The following is a 16426-nucleotide window of genomic DNA, read 5'->3' as shown; positions in this document are numbered from 1 at the left end:
CTTGCGATATTCCATGTATGTAAATGCTCATCGACCATCGTGCGAGATAAAGCTTGAACGGTGAAATATAACGATGACTATGGTATTTCGTATTAGCTGTATAACATCAAGCATTCCAAACTGCAAGTAGGTATATTGAATAAGAGCACTTGTGGGAGAATGTTCATAGAAAATGCAGGTGTATGCATATGCGTAAAACAGTGGTCACGAAACCCTATACTTACCTAACTTAAGTGAGATAAGAGTGTTTGAATTAGTGATGTTTCTGATGCAACAGTCAACACCCTCTTTTGATGCGTCCAAACCAAATGCCTTCACAAGTGAGAACAAAATTACGGCATAGGTAAACAACAAAGAAGATTAAAAAAGAACCTTCAAGCATAATTCCTTTGGTTTTGCTCTTCATTATGCCAGCAAAAAAAAAAGTTTTTTTGCAAACCGCCTTGAAACAAAACCTGACGTAACGACGAAAGCTGCGATGACTTTTTGTGAACCACACTTGTGCCACTCTTGCTAATCTGCTGTCATTGTTCAGAATAATAGCCGTTTTCACGACGGCTCGTGTGGCGAATCCACCAAACTTGACTATATCTAACCTATTTTTACGGTAAATATCTTCATATCATCATTTATTTCAATGTTTAGATCGAAAATAATAGGGTAATTTGATAAATCAGATTTATGTATAAGGAACAGTTACTGCCAAACTATGAGCCTACTTTGATCAAGTCGCTCAAATGTTACCAAATGTGCCGTCGTGAAAGCTGCTATTGTGTGAAATGCACAATGCACATGCCTGGTTACTAAAATGGTAGGTATACTCGTATTTGGAAGAACCATTTATCATCACTATCAGGTTAGATCTTTTATGTGTCTCATGTAACATTGTGTATGTGTATGCAAATCAATAACCTCTGAATTCACTCCGCCTTTTACGGAGCCCTGTAGACGAGTATTGTAGTGTCATTCCGTCATCTGCAATAATGGAGAGTATGCACCAGGCTCCGGGCTATGCGGCACAGCATAGCTTCAGGCGTACGCCTCTAGTGCCATCTGTGGGCTGAAATACGAAATAATTCCGGCCCTTGAATCGCGTCTCCATAGGGCGTGGATCAGTCGATCCTCTTACAGGTTAAATGCTTTTCGTTCCTGTTACGCACCATGTAAATGTGCGTTTGTGTGCGTATGCTCGTTCACTGACGCCTTTTATTATTTATTTCAGTACGGAATTCTCTCGAAAGCACACATTGAACTGTCATCGAATGAAGAATGCCCTCTTCTCCGTCCTGATGGAGATCAAAGAGAAAACAGGTAAGGATCGTCAAATATTCGCGAGTTACTTTATTCGTAACATTGTACTTTGGTATGTGCGTAGCATTTTGATTTTTAGTTCGTCGTTGCTGACCGTTTGTCTTGTAGCAGGCAGGCAGGGGAACATACTCAAATCCTTGCCACCTACATATACATTACCTATTACCTACCATCGGTTTGTTTTCAGTGTGCTGTTTATTTTCAAAGCTCTATGGCTTGATCGCGATTTGAACGGCCTTGATAAGGGTCAGTCATCGGTTTGCTATTGCCGACGAGCTAAGCCCACTTACCCAGCTTCCCTTAAGTTCAAGTGGTCTGTAGCTCGTTCTGCGACAAAGAATCTGAAAGTCCGTGGTGCTTGAATGTGCTCCTGAAGTAGGCGATTGTTTTCCATGGCTCGTAAAGTTGGCCCGAAACGAAGGATTATATGGTGCGTGGTAAACGCGAGCGAACTTCTGACATTTTCTGAGAAAGTGAGATTCGGGCCATATTACAACGGCTGAGTGATCTGATCAGTGATTTCAGCAATTAACGCTTTTATAAACATCAGATTTATGCTCGTTTGCGTTATGCCTAGCCACTGATGAGCTACGCATATCTCCAGTATGCTTGGGGTTCATGATTTAGCTTCCTTATGCTGATGCCAGGAGTTTAGCCGCCAGATGCAATTTTGTTTTGCTTCCGACCATTGACCGCTTGGACATGACCTGATCAGTTTCGTAACTTACGAAGACTAGTGGGTGTCCCCGGTCCCGTCATGAGACGTTTACGAGCTGTCCGCCGAGTTGATGAGTCCGTACGGCCGTCCCGTCATTTGACAGCATTGACGAGGCGTCTGTTGTTCTGATGTGTCTGTACGGCTTCCTGTGGTGTGTCACTGATGGGCCGACCGTCACCCTGACGTGTCATCATGACCGTGTCGTGATGTGTCTCGTGACGGGCCGGTCGTGATGAAACGTTGGTCATCGGTCGGCTCCGGGCCGGACCGCTGTGGCCGCCGTTACAGCTTGCCAGGCTTTGTTTCTACGACTGACCGACGCGGCGGTGAGAAGAGCAGCGCTATAAATAAACACCACAGACACTAAATATACAGGCGGCCGGCGGCCGGCACACCGCGCCCTGCAGCTCGGGGTGAAACAGACGACCCTGGGCGGGTCAACGCCCAGCCCGGGTCCGCGGAGTCGCTCAGGGTTCCACGGTGCCCTGACACTGACTGATCCTGTTAGGAAGGATCAGTGTCTTTTGCTCGCTTGTGGCAGCCATGGGACTGTCAAAAGCCCAGCTCAGACGGAGGAGTTCATAGCGTTCGATTGGAGCAGTCTCTTGCTCCGCTGTCGCTTGTACAGGTGGAAGTTGAAACTTTTCCATTTTATCCTTGAACACGTTGACTTAGCTTGCTGAGTACGCCGACTTCTGAGCCTGTCCCTGTCCTCACCGTCTCATGTCTGTGCTCGCCTGTCCCATGTCCCCTGCTCCCGGTCTGCTGTGACGGTCACAGACGCCGTGTACCGGCTGTCTCCGGCCGACGGTCGGGTGTCGGCACCGGCGACGTCTGGTGTTCATCCGTCCACGCTCCGTCGCCTCCCACTGTCCGGCTCTGGCAGTCGGCAAACACACGAGTAGGGTGTGACTGATAGACGCAGAGACACATCGACAACCTGTGTCTAATGCGGCGGCTGAGTGGCTGGGAAAAGTTGAGCTTAGATCGCTGCCAATGTCGGTATGCGATAGGCTTTTGTATTTGAGTGGGGTTTTGAAAATAGTTTTTGGTTCGATGGTGATTCGGTGCCGCTTTCCAGTAGGACGACCGACTGACATTTCAAAATGTCAAGGCAAAGTAAATGGTGCCACGAAAACCCATTATTTTTATCTTTTTTCATTTAAGGTTCCGGCTTCAGTGAAAATGGCATGGGGCCTCGAAGTTCAATGTTTTTGACTTAAAAATATTCACTCTGTGGGCCAAGGGATGCCTTCGATAGAAGCTATCCAATTAATTATTCAAACGTGCCTGTCGCATGCTGTTTGGACGGCTGTATTGAACTATTCAATCGTCCTCTTCTCTACCAAACCTCATCCTCCCAAAGCGAGCTCTGCACCACTGCCGTCTCTGACTGCAGCTGCCGTGAACCATCCCCTCCCCTCCCCCCCCCCCACACCCTAGTCGGTCGAGTTGGTCTGCGGTGCCAAGACAAACGTCTGAACTGACGGCCGACCGGCCGCCGCTGGCGACGGTGACTGGGCACGGTCCGTCACCTGTCCCGCACATCGGCGACTGTCACACACGGCCACTGTCACACACACGGCACATCGGCCACTGTCACACACGGCACATTGGCGACTGTCACACATAGCACATAGGCAAATGTCACACACACGGCACATCGGCCACTGTCACACACACGGCACATAGGCGACTGTCACACACACGGCACATCGGCAACTGTCACACACACACACACGGCACATTGGCGACTGTCACACACACGGCACATTGGCGACTGTCACACACATCGGCACATTGGCGGCTGTCACACACACGGCACATCGGCCACTGTCACACACGGCACATTGGCCACTGTCACACACACGGCACATTGGCGACTGCCACACACAGCACATCGGCGACTGTCACACACGGCACGGAGCGCGGCCCCAGTACTGCGTTTGGTGGGAGTGAAGTATGGAAACGACAGGCCGGGAAGCGCTCAGGGATAAGGGGTCGCTTAGTATGGCAGCATTGGCTGATTCGATGATTTCTTGTTTTGTGAATGGAGGGTTCAAGTAGGGCTATGGTCTTTTCACTCAGTGTTGCAACTTTGTTTCTCTTTCGTACTTTTTCTGTAAAACCGCAGTGCAATGGTATCTTTTTTTCAGGCAGATTACCTTCTGAGTGCTGGACATAGAGAGTGTGGATTTTTTTCTTTTTGTAGGTACCTACTGCGAGAGGCTCAGTTAATATCACTGTATTCACTTATCCAAAGATATGGAGCAACGACAATTAGGCATATCAGATGCCCAATCCCATTGTAATGATGTAAAATCCTACGACATTAGATTTGAGAGCATACAACAGCAATGTCGTTCACTGTTTTGTTATTGCTTATGCTCTGGCACTTGGCAGCAAACTTTATCAGCCATTTGTAGAGGGTTGTTAGTGGCTGTTTGGCAATAGTGTTTGTCAACTAACTGTGACGTCTGCTACCGTTACCGACATTATCAGCGAGCGTCTAGCTGCCGGACAAGGTGTAATTACGTCGTGTAATCCCCAACATGGTCTATCTGGGGCGCGATTAGGTGTCAGCCGGCCACCGGAGCGAGATACCGGCGCCACATCTGCACAATGTATGATAATTGGCCAGCGGCGACCTCATCCCGCTCGGCTGGTCTTCTCAGGCCGCGCTCAATGATGGAGGAGGTAATAGGTTAAGTGGTGACGCGGCAGCCAATAATGGAGTCCAGATCCGATGGAGACAGGCGGCTGGGGAGGGAGGGGGGGGGGGGGCAGATGACAGGCCGCAGACGCGAGCGATGGCCGTTTAACGGCCGACTGAGATTGACCTTGCAGATTAATTTGGTCGATGTCGGACGATGCATGGTGATTGAAACGGCCCTCTGCCCGTCATCCCTCGGCACTTCCCACAACTGACGCTGACACTGCAATAAAAATAGACGGCCAGATTGAATCAATGCAATTTTACTTAGAGAATAGATATGCAAATAGAATGTAGAGATGTCAGTGCTTGGTGCTTCCCTTTTTTATGCAAAATGCGACGTGATCTTTTCCCGTTATTGATGGATAAATACCATTGTCATTGGCTCTTCATGCATTATTGCAAAACTTATCTTGCAAATTGCTTCATTGCAAGAACGTGGGTTAGGACATGTTTTGCAACAAGATTTAAGCGATGCATGGAACTGGAATCATTTGTGAAAGTCAACAGTTTGTTGTTTTATTCATGATTTGCAGCATGCAAAGTGTCGGTGAGGACAACAGGACGCTTGATAACCTCGTATGCTATGTACTCGTACCTATATCAGCCGATCACATAGTATTTTCAACTGCCTTGTGCTGACTGCCCAGCACGGTCATGGCTGACTTTTTGTCGCAGTTTGTTCCGACTTTCAATGAGGTTTGTATTTGTTCCTCTTGACAGAGGAATTATATTCGCACTATTGTTCTCTCAATCGGGGATACTACATATGCACACTACGGTCCAGCGACACATTGTTTCGGCTTCGAGATCCGCAGAAGCATTCATCCAGTCTCTCGACGAACTAGCCTTTGTATTATGCAAGCGGGCATGTCTCACATTTAGCACACAACTCTTGGTATTTTCATGTTTTACTCTGAAACTACGTAATCTTACGGATGAATGAGTGAGACAAACACGTTTTGCTGGTCGGATTTAGCGATGTGCTTTAATATTTCCGCGTACTGGATTCTGTATTTTCTCTGGCACGGCTTCCAGGCGAGATGTTTTTGCTCATTGTTTTCCCCGCAAGATTTCCCTTCATTTTAAAACCGTTTCCCGAGTGTGGCACTATCGTATAAGAACAAGTTTCTCAGGGACCTCTCATCTGCTGAAATACATAAAATCAAGCAAAATCAAGCAAGAGTTTCTCTAACTAACGCTTGAATCTGACCGTAAATGTGACAGTCATAGCTGGCATTGCAGCTGGTACCGTTTTCATAATGCTCGAGTCACCATTCCTATCGCCCTCTTCTTCGTTGGCAGCACTACCATAAGCTACCGCAACATTTTACTAGCCTTGGGGCCTGGGTTAAGCCGGCCGAAGTATTCTCTCAACTCTGGATCGTCGCAGTAACTCAACATGAGCCCGAAAAGCGTACGTTTCAAACTGGTTGTGGGCGATATACATGCAAGTTTACTGGATTGGATGATAAGTCGTGAGGAAAATGATACAAGTGAAACAGTTCTATTCTCATCGGTATCTTTTTTAGAATTGCAGTCTTTTGATACTTACGGCTTCATTCTGCTTCCCAAACATATCGAACCTTTAGTCAGTCTACCTATCTGCGTTCCCATTCGTGGTCTTTCCAGTAGTCCCAGCCCTCTGAGCACTTGATCCTCACTCCTCACTATCTGTTCTCCAGCCATTTCAGTCCCCCCAGTCATTCCTCTTGCCGCTCCTTCCAGTTCAGACGTCTCTCCTGCCAACTCAATCTTTCCATCCTTTTCTCGTGCTACTCCTCCATTCCAACCTTTCCTCCGCGGCTGCCAGGGTCCTCCTAGATCTTCCTCTCGCTATTTTAGTCCTCCTGTCTCGTTGCCGGCCGATTCTGGCCGAGCCGACTGCGGCAACCGGAGATCGCCTATCACTCCATCATGCGGCATACAATTTGCATGCATCAGCGGCGGCGCAGCGGCGGCGGCGGCGGCGCCCGGCCGGCTGGGTGCAGTAATGGCGCCCGTGACGTCACCGTCGGCCGAGGCGCGCCGCGCCACCCAGCCGACGGCACATTGAAAGATCGATGGCTGAACCATTCCTCCCGCCGGCCGAGTCGGCCTGGCGGGGAGGCGGGGAGCGTCGCCTCCCGTCGCCTCCCGTCGCGTCCCGTCGCCGTCCCCCATAGACCGTCACCAGTCGCTGCCCGGATGCCCGTCTCCCTAGGTGGGATTTGAGGCGGGAGGGGCTGGATTGGTGTTGTAGTAAACAGGGCCGGCCGTGGAGGACCGGTGAAACGTGCACGGGTCGATGTGCGCCCCGGCCCAGTCCCGTCACTGGCGTGCGGCGCTGTCGTCCGCGGGCCGCACTCGTAAACCGTCGGCCCCCGTCACCGGGTGGCGCGGTCCTCCTCCCCCGTCCCTCCCCACACCGTGACGGTCAGGTTACTGGGTGGCGCCGCATCGAACGAGCCTGGGGCCGCGGGGTCACCACGGGGCACACCCCTGCACTGCACTGGTACGGCGCTCATCGACTGCAGTCGGCCGGAACAGTCCCCAACTCCCCACTTCCTGTTGCAGCCCCTCTCCTGAGTCCTGTCCGTCGTGGTTGGATAGACAGGAGCTTAGATCCGTCGCACACATACCACCGTGACATTATACCATTTCTTTTTCTCGTCCCGTCTCGTGTCGTTCTGTCCCACCACCCCGCCCTGTCCCGTCTCGTCCCGCTACTCCGCCCATCGGCCTCGTTTTTTCTTCGGCTTCGGGGCGCGCCGCGCATTTTAATGCGGCCACAATGGGAACCATGACATTGGCCCCATCACATGTTTTTTACTTTATTGAGTCGTAAAGCGCCTATCGAGGCGGCGATCTGCGGCTGCGCGAACCGTCGGTCGGCTCGCTGGCCGCAGAGGGTGCCGTGTCGGGGACCGGTGAGCCGCCTCGGCCAGGATGTATGAGCGAGCTGGGAGGCGGGCACGAAATGGAAAGGAGCGGGCGCTGCTGCCGGCTCGGCGGCACCGAATTGGCTGAGGAGGGGTTGAGGAGAAGCTGGGAAGGAGCTGGCGAGGGACTGCTTGGGGATTGTTTGATGAGTTCTGGGGAATGAGGAACTGTGAAAAGCTCCTGTGGACCTGCAGAGGAATTGCTGGATGGATGGCTACAATATGCTATGACATGACTTCGTGAGGCTACTGCACTCCTATTGAATGCTGAGGGTCTGCTAATGACTTTGAGGGGGATTCCACAAGGCCAGGACCACTAGACATATAGATGGAGCGGAAGACAGAGCTCGTCAAAACGTACCGCATTTGTGGTCGCCCTTCAATTACGCTAGGGTATGTAAGACAACGTTTGTCATCCATCCAAGCATGAAAACGTAGTCGGTTCTCATTTCTGCACATCGAAACGAACCCGGAAATTAATCCTCTTTTCAATTCCCTCATGTATCTAGTCATTTCAGCGTCCCATTTCGACTGTCGACGTCTTGCCTCCGAGTCGCCCATCGGCCTTGGTGTGGTACCCGTCACTCTGTTGGCGCTCCTCCGACGCTGGGGCGCTGATGGGCACGGGTGAGGAGGAGGGCTGGGGACAGCGCCCCTCCAGCGGCAGCAGCTGGGGCCGCCGTGCGTGTGTGTGTCTGTGTGTGTGTGTGTGTGTGTCGGCCGACGCGGCGCAGTCGGCGGAGGAAGATACCGGCGACGCGGCAGGTCGTTGAACCATTACGTCGCCGGGAGTCGGAGTCGGTGTGGGTCGGAGAATGAGCCCGAGCAAAAGCGGGTTTGGGGAACGACTGTTTGAAACGGTCGCTTCGAACGGTGATGAATGCCAACCTTCCTCTGTTGATCGATGGGATGCTTTTCATCGATATTGGCTGTGTTTGACCAGTTCCGAGTTTGACATCGATCGACTTCATCGTCAAGGTCGACCTGGCAGTTATGTTTGATCTCTTATGCCCTCTGCGGATTCCGTGTTTTGCTGGTACGGTTTTAGGGATCGCTTCGCTGGTATGCCGCTCTGCTGTTGGCTTCACGGCTCTGGCTGATGCACACTTGCATCGCGGCGGTCTGCTATCGTCCGGCGCCGCGTTGGCCGCGGCGGCGTTTGCTGCGCGCCGCTCTCGTCGCCGGCGGCGGCGCGGCGCCGTAACGACCTCGTTCGGCCGCAAATCGGCGGCTGCATGCAACCGGCCGACGTCGGTTCGAACTCGGCCTATGCCGGAGCCGCCGCTCGCCGGCCGCCTTTCCAGCTAGCGGCAGTGCTTTTCTAGCGAACCGGCGCGCCGTCCGTCAATTTGCCGTTGACGGCAGCGTGGCACGCGGTGTAGCCGTGACCGCCGGCGTCGGCGGGGCGACCGACCGACCAACACCGTTCGGTCGGCAGCGGCCACCGCGGCGGCGGCGACTGGAGGCGGCGACTGGGCGCTCGGCCAGCCTTGATGACGGTCGGTATCAAGGCTGAGGCCGGCTAATGCGGCCCTGCTGAATTAAGCCGGCTGGGATGGGCTGGCGGAGGCGGCTGCAGCGGTGGCATTGGCAGTTGGGACGGACGCGGAGTTTGTATGTCGTGACCGGGTGTCATTTTGGGGATATTGAGGTTCCACCTGTCCCACCAGAGCAGCCATGTGAGCTCTAGAATGGTCGGAGACGGGGCTGAGACATCCTATCGCTGTATCCTTGGCTCACAGGAAGAGCTTGTCCACATGTCCGTCTTCGTCACCGCCACTGACTATACTCGTACTAAGCCCTAAGCTCTAACACTAAGTGCCTCTACCGCTGTCAGCGCCTGGTGGTCGGCTCAGCCCGATGGAAACACGCTTCACTCGGTCATTAGTGCGACTCGTTAGCGTCTCGGAGGCGGCCGACAGGTGTGCGTGTGTCGGCCGTCATCTAGCCGTCATCGCCGCGTCATCCGGGCGTCATCCGCCCGTCATTGTAACATCATTGGCGGCTCGCTCGTCCGGACCGGCGCGGCGGCCCCTGGTGGTAGCCCGATCGCCGCCGCTGCGTCATCCGATGTCATCGCTCTGTCATCCGATGTCATCGCTCCGTCATCCGATGTCATCTCTTGTTGGAGGAACGGCATCGTAGAAGAGATAGTTGTCTTGATGTGAGAAAATGTAAAAAGGGCCAATCTGCAAACCCTGATGTAGCAGCAAGTGGCGTAGAAGGAAACGCAAATCGCATAAATTTTCCAGATTGATTTCTTATTTTTGCATGTTTACGTAGGGATGCTTATGAATTATGAATATTGAATAGCAGGCCAAATATGAACGATCTTCTGAATTTGCCGTAGCTTTGCAAATTCGTAAAATGCGCATTGAGATGATGAATCAAATTTTCAACGGCTTGCAGAACCCAGAACTTTTAAAGCGCAATTACTTCCAACGACGTTTGTTTGTGCCTTGAAAACTTGATGCCCAATCCTTTGTACATTAAACATGCTTAAAGCTGACAGCAGCTTTAGAGAATTCCGGACATCAACTGCGCCGCGGCTACCTGGGCTGCGCCATCTGTGTCTCAGGTGCGGCGGGCTCGTCTCGCTGGGCCGTTCTTCATCTCCCGGCGCGGCTGCTGCGTGCCGGCGGCGAATAACTCAGAATAAGTGACGTGGCCGGCCTGCTCGCCGCGGTACCGTCTTCAGCGGCGGGCCTGGCCTCAGCGAGCTGTACGACAGCTGATGATACGGCAGCGGGCTGTACAACAGCAGGGTACGGCAGCGGACTGTGTGTGCTAACGACGGCAGGGCCTCCCCACTCCCAGCCGGGACCGAGACACCTCCGCCGGGCGCTGGCTGGCTCAGAGCTCGGCCCGGCTCGGTCGGAGGGGCGCCTTTGTGTAGCCGGTCGGCCTTCCCAGCTGAGAACTGAGAGGAACTCTGAGCCGGGAGGCTTTCAGTCCGGCTCGGCCGGCCTCGAATGGCCCGCATAATGGACGTGTGATCTCTGCTCTGTAGTGCCCTGATCTCTGCCTGGCTTGTGTGCGGAGGCGGCGGACTGGCCGGGGATGGTCTCTGGTCGCGGACCAGCCCGGGAGGAATGCTCCCTGGTGGCGGTCCCTCCCTGGGAATGGCCTGTGGAGGCCTGATTCTCTGAGAAGTAGTCCTGGAAGGAGATCATCCCCTGTAAGGAATTCAGTTCCGTAGGACAGACCATCCCTCCTGAAGGAACGGCTTCGGATGGTGGACGTGGGACCATCTGAACCATTCTCGATAAGGAACGGTCCCGACAGGCGGACCATCCTTCTGTAAGGAACGGTTTGTTTCCTGCGGTGGACCACACTCCATATGGAGCGGTCGGGGACCATGCGGACCATCTCCCCATAAGGAGCGGTCCGGGTCGGGCCGGCGCCTCTCGGTCCCGTCACAATGCGGCGCCCCGCGGCCGGCCGGCCGGGCCGACAGCCGCGGGGTCGCGCACCACCGAACGTCAATATAGCCGCAGCCATAAACATGTCGGCCACGTCGATGGAAACTAAGCCAGTGATCTGTAGGACTGAATTACGACGGTGCGGCCCGGCGGCTGCGCTCGACCAACGATCGACGACCCCAGTGGCGACCCCCGATATAGGAGCTGGTGACCTCTGGCCGGCCCGCGGTGGTAGGGTCTGTCTATTTCTTCTTCTTCACTTCAAGGGTAGTGACTGGCGATATCAATTTAATAGGCATTGACATAGACTACTGTATTACAGATATGGAGTAGTCTATGCATTGGCAATATTTTATTTGGTCAGCCTTCGACCAGACCACGGAAGTACCTATCTTTTTTTGCCAGTGGTGGCTCATCTCCCAATTTGTTAAGCCGGTGTTGTGCTGATTAAATCCCTGCTCGATTGTGGTGTTCAATAGATTTCGATCTTGACGCTTCTACGCCAAACAGCCAGCAAATATGTCTTTTCTGTTTGATCTGCCGTATCGACGTTGGCTCGCGTTCGCTCATGGTCTGAGCTATGTAAGTTTGGACACGCTGGTATCTGGCAAGTTTATTTTCACAAGCTTAGCAGAATGCGATAAAGAGACGTCGAACTTGCTCGTGCGATATGTTTCCTAGCACTGACCGCGGTGGACCGCCAATTTTTTTTTCTTCCCTGCCGACAGTTTAGCACCAGCCGGGCGAACTGTTTTACCTTGTCTGTCTGTCTGTATGTCTGTATGTCTGTATGTATGTCTGTCTGTCTGTCTGTCTGTCTGTCTGTCTGGCCGAGGCTGGTTTGGGTCGGTATACCTGGCGTGACAAGATCCCGCTTGCACACCGTCACTCGTAAACTAAAATAAATGGTAATTGAAAACGGACGCGCCGGATCGCGCGGCGGCCTGCGGCGCGGTGGCGAGCCCAACGCACGCCGCGCGCCGCATTGGTGCGCGCCACTAATGGAGCCAGCGCGCCGCGTACGTCGTGTAGAGGCGGGCCGATGGCCCTTCTGATGGCTCTGAGAACTTGTCGGGAGCCGCGAACGGCCCATCGAGTCTAAAGCTGGTACTTCGTCGTGGGTGGCATTGTCTTGAGTGGAAGGAATGGGCGTTGTATGTATGGCACTGCGTCAAAGTTAGCCACTAGCTGTCCTTATGTGACTGAGCACCTTTCCCACTTTTAGTACTTGTCATTGTAGTACTATTCGTAGTACGTCCCCGCCCTGCAAGCCTGTCACTACTCCGTCTGACGCAAACCGTCCCTATTCTGTTACAGGTGAGTGGAGAGACGGCCGTAGCGGCTGCAGCGCGCCTCGGCTGGCGTGAGTACCCCTCCCCTTCTCCCTTTGGTGTGACGTCATCCACACACACACACTATCGATCTGCGACGATAGTGGCGCGATCGGCGGCGATAGCTGCGTGACACCGGCCGCCGGTCGCCGCCGCGTGCAGCCTTTAATGCAGCCGATCGGCGGCCGATAGCGCTCTGCTGAGTCCCCTGTGCCGGCCGCCGCCGCTTTGCACCGTTCTGGTATCAACTGCGGCATCGCGGACCGGCACCGCCGCTCCACCGCCGTCTGTCACAGGTGCCGAGCGACGGTAGCCGACGGCCTAGTCTCTCTCGTCACGTAATCGTTTCGTTTTGGCTGACTGTCGTTGGCGGCGGCGGTGCAGCAGCGGCGGGCGGGGAGGCGGCCGAGCGGCACCGGCATGGCCCCTGACTGCCTAATGGCTCCGCTGGCAATTAGTGGAGGAGAGTGTGTTCATTTCCTGCAGCATCCTGCGCCGGGCCCGGCTCTAATGGCAGACGCTCGCTGGCGGCAAGCAGGCCGCTCCCGCAGCCGCTGCCCTGCCCCGACCGGCCGGCCGGCACAGAGCCGCCGCGCCAACTTAAAAATAATCACATCGGGATTAAGTTAATTTGCATAACGACCTATGTGATTTACGTCCGCCCCTGGATAAGAGCCGACAGGATGGGCCAGAAAGTGAAAAGATCCGGGCGGCTGTGATTGAAACTGGGCGGGACGCGGAGGAGGTTGAGAGGAAGGAAAAGCTGAGGCAGGGCGATGTGATTTGCAGCAATGCAGCGGCGAAATGCCTATAAGGCTCGACGCAATGGAACGGTGTGGGATGAATTGACCGCGTTGACCTGAGGTATGATGCTTCATGTCTTCTCTGTGATTCGATAGTTGATAGCTTCTCCCTTGCAATCTCGCTCGTTGAGGGAGATACTACGTCGTCCAAACGCTTCTGCCTACCGCGGGGTGCCACCAGCGTGTTCACCCGTCACTCACCACAGGACGCACAGTCGAGCCGGGATGTTTCGCCGACATAGCGCACCCCGCTGACGGCCCACGGTGCAGGGGACAAGTCACAAACAGTCGCCATATGGCTCACTGGGGTCGCGGGGGAGGGCTGAGAGGGGCGAGGGGAGGGCGCAGGGCCCGACGAGACCACACCGGCCGGGCAGCGCACGTCGTTAGCGACACGACGGCCAGCGTCGTCAGCGCTTCTGGGCGCCGCATGCCGATTAATGAGGGAGGGACAGCGAACGGACAGGAGGCGCCGGCCAGAGGCGGGGAGGCCAAGGGTACCCCGGGAACGCAGAGGGGCGGGAGACGCCTTCGGTGACGGTTGACGGGGGAGGACGGGCGTGAGTGCAGCTGTCGTGGCTGTGGGGTCGTTGCTCTGGTGAAAAAAGTAGGCCCGTTGGGATCGAAGCAGGGGAACAGGCAGACACGTTTTTTTTAGTGGGCTAGGTTTTATGAAGAACGGAGCCCATCTGGAGCGCACATGACAGCTCTCCGATAGTGGCGTTGGCGGATCGCTGGCAGCTGTCTTCGGCTGTCGTCACACTGGACAGCTGCCAACTGCTGTGCTCCAGCTGTGCTCCGGCTGGGCTCCGGCTGTTCTCTGCTGTCTTTTGGGTGCTACGAGCTCGCAGCCCCGCCGAGGGACTACTCTTCACTCGTCGCGCCGGTCTGCGAGTGTGCAGTGGCACCCTGCTGCGGCCGTCTGCGGTGTCCGCCTGTCATCTCGGTATGCGGCGCGCTCATCACGCGTCAGTCTGCGGTCAGCGCGCCTGCAAATATCGGCGTAGTGATGTCATTCGGAGAGCCCGCAGTGTGATTGGCTGCTTGTCCTCTCGTGCCAGCGAGGCTTTAAACAATGGATACATGCACGGATAAACACTAGAATAAGTTTTATTCGCGGCAGGTGTACAGTTCCTATGTAATGCTCCATCTAACGCTGTCGCATTTGTGTGCATTCTTTTGTGAACTCCGGGTTCGTAAATGCCATCTTCATTCAATAGCGCAATTGTGCCGACTGTCTGTTGACATTGAAGATTCATTATCGGCGGCTTAGACGAGTACGACAGGGGGACAATCGGCTCGGATCGCTCGGACAGTAATCGCGCCGCTCGTCGGGCCTGCCATTTCGGGCGGAGGCCTTTTGTAATGCATGTTTGATAAATCTGTGATCGGCCGACCGGTCGAGCGAGCGGCGTCCGGTGACGGGCGCCAGCGCTGGCGGACAGGGCGTGGGCGGTGTCTATAGACGACCGAGCTAATAACGACCGCGGGTGGTCACCGCATTGTCGTGGCTTGTCGGGGCATTGACAGCAGGGTTTGGTCAGTAAGGCACGGCGTAAATGAAATTATGAACCAAAATCAGCAAATATCGACAAGCGTTACGCGTCATCGCTCTCACTGTTTATAAATCCTTCATCACGGTATTTATGCCCTCCTCGGTTTTATCTCAGCAATGCACCGTTTTCTGCCTCTGAGAAAGCACATCAGCCTCTTGTTGCTCTTTACGGAATCAGAGCCCCCTGTCCCGTCAGTGCTTCCGTCCGTCCGTTCTGCCATCTGCTACTGTGGTGTGTCAATAGCTCCCCACACCTCCGCTACCTTCCCCAGTCCCTGACTCCCTCGTCTACATCGGAAACGACCGCTTAGCGCCCACGAACGCCGCCGAAAGCCGTCGAGCGCCGCTCCCGACGCCGGATTCGCCGCAACTCGCCGTTAAACCGGCCATCGCTCATCCGGCCGCGCTATTCTCTGTTTTCTCAGCTTTACGTCCCACTCAAATCATTACCAAACCGTAAAAACGGCAGAACGGCCCGTAAAGCTGGCGGCGCTGTTCCGCGTCGCTACTGCCCGGGAGGTGCGTGACGTCACCGGTCGTCGGCGCCGACGGCACGCGGACGGGGCGAGAGAGGCGCGCCGAGACGGGGACGACGGCGGCGGTCCGTCAGCGCGCGGCGTCTGCAGCGCGCCGTGAAGGCCGTCCCTGATGTGGTGAGGGTTGCGCCGCCTCTGCACGGGCGCGCTCTGCCTCGCCAAGGAGCCGTTTTGGTGATGAATGGCTGACACCGGAGCAGCCCCCGGCAGGCGTCGTTAGGCGCTCGGCAACGGCCGCCGCCGCTGCTTAGTGGCTCTAAACAACATAACCGGTGACGTGATGCTGGAGATGTGTATGACGATGAATCCTATGTCATCTGTTGAACTGGTTTGAGCAGACGGAGTTTTGACTTTCATCAGAGGGGCGTCGCGCGCGGCGGGATGCGATTTCGGGAAGGGCCGCTATTCCTCAGCGTGGCCGGCGGATAAGCCGCTCGGTGGGCGTTCAGCCGGGCGATAAATCTCGTCTGGTCCGCCTCTGACACCACGCGGTCTGAGACCGCCCGTCGTGGCCGTCCCGTCCCGTCCGAACTGAGCGGCCAGTCCACAGATACCTGGCCGCGCCGGCGCCCACAGTCCCGCGCCTTTTTGTCGCGCCGTTTTTTGTTGCCGTCTGTAATAATGGCGGCGACTGTTCCCATAATTCGGGTAATGACGGCAAAAAGCCGCTCCACAGAGCTCTGTCGTGTCTGGGGAGGGAATCGGGGCGCCCAGCTACATGGCGCAGGTATGTCCGGATAATCGACAAATTCCGGGCGCCGCGCCGACCGGAGCCACGCCCAAAGAATGGACCGACGTATAGACGGACGGACGACTAAACAGACGAACGGGCGGTCGAATAGACAGACGGACGGATGGACGGAGATGTCCCGAAATCGGCCGAATTCGACTGCTTTTTGTGTATGAGAGAATTATGTGGAGAAAGATCAGTTTAGACGAATGAAACCGGTAGAGATGAGCGCTTCAATGGATGTGAATAGTTATGGGATACAGTTTGACATCGTCTAGCCATTTTCAGCTTTTTTTTATTTTGTACTGCTGAGATCATGCCAATGGCTCATCGTTTCGAGGTACTGTCGAAACAATGACTTTCTTGTAATTTTGTTGTTTTCTCTG

At 54.7% G+C, this 16426-nt stretch overlaps 1 protein-coding gene across 4 annotated transcripts in view; it reads left to right on the top strand.

Moving 5' to 3' along the window:
- The window catches only part of LOC122369915 (homeobox protein extradenticle-like), a 70831-nt gene that overhangs the window by 2353 nt on the left and 52052 nt on the right, over positions 1 to 16426 (top strand). For all 4 annotated transcript variants that reach the window (XM_043345065.1, XM_043345066.1, XM_043345064.1 and 1 more), the window contains exon 2: positions 1223 to 1311. In XM_043345065.1, the coding sequence (XP_043201000.1) occupies positions 1223 to 1311 (89 nt within the window). The remainder of the gene's footprint in view (positions 1 to 1222; positions 1312 to 16426) is intronic.

This window comes from Amphibalanus amphitrite, unplaced genomic scaffold (genome assembly GCF_019059575.1).
Source record: "Amphibalanus amphitrite isolate SeventyFive unplaced genomic scaffold, NRLGWU_Aamphi_draft 001084F_arrow, whole genome shotgun sequence".
In the NCBI taxonomy this organism is placed as follows: domain Eukaryota; kingdom Metazoa; phylum Arthropoda; class Thecostraca; order Balanomorpha; family Balanidae; genus Amphibalanus; species Amphibalanus amphitrite.
Note: the sequence above shows the minus strand (reverse complement) of the source record. Positions and strands in the feature narration are given on the sequence as shown.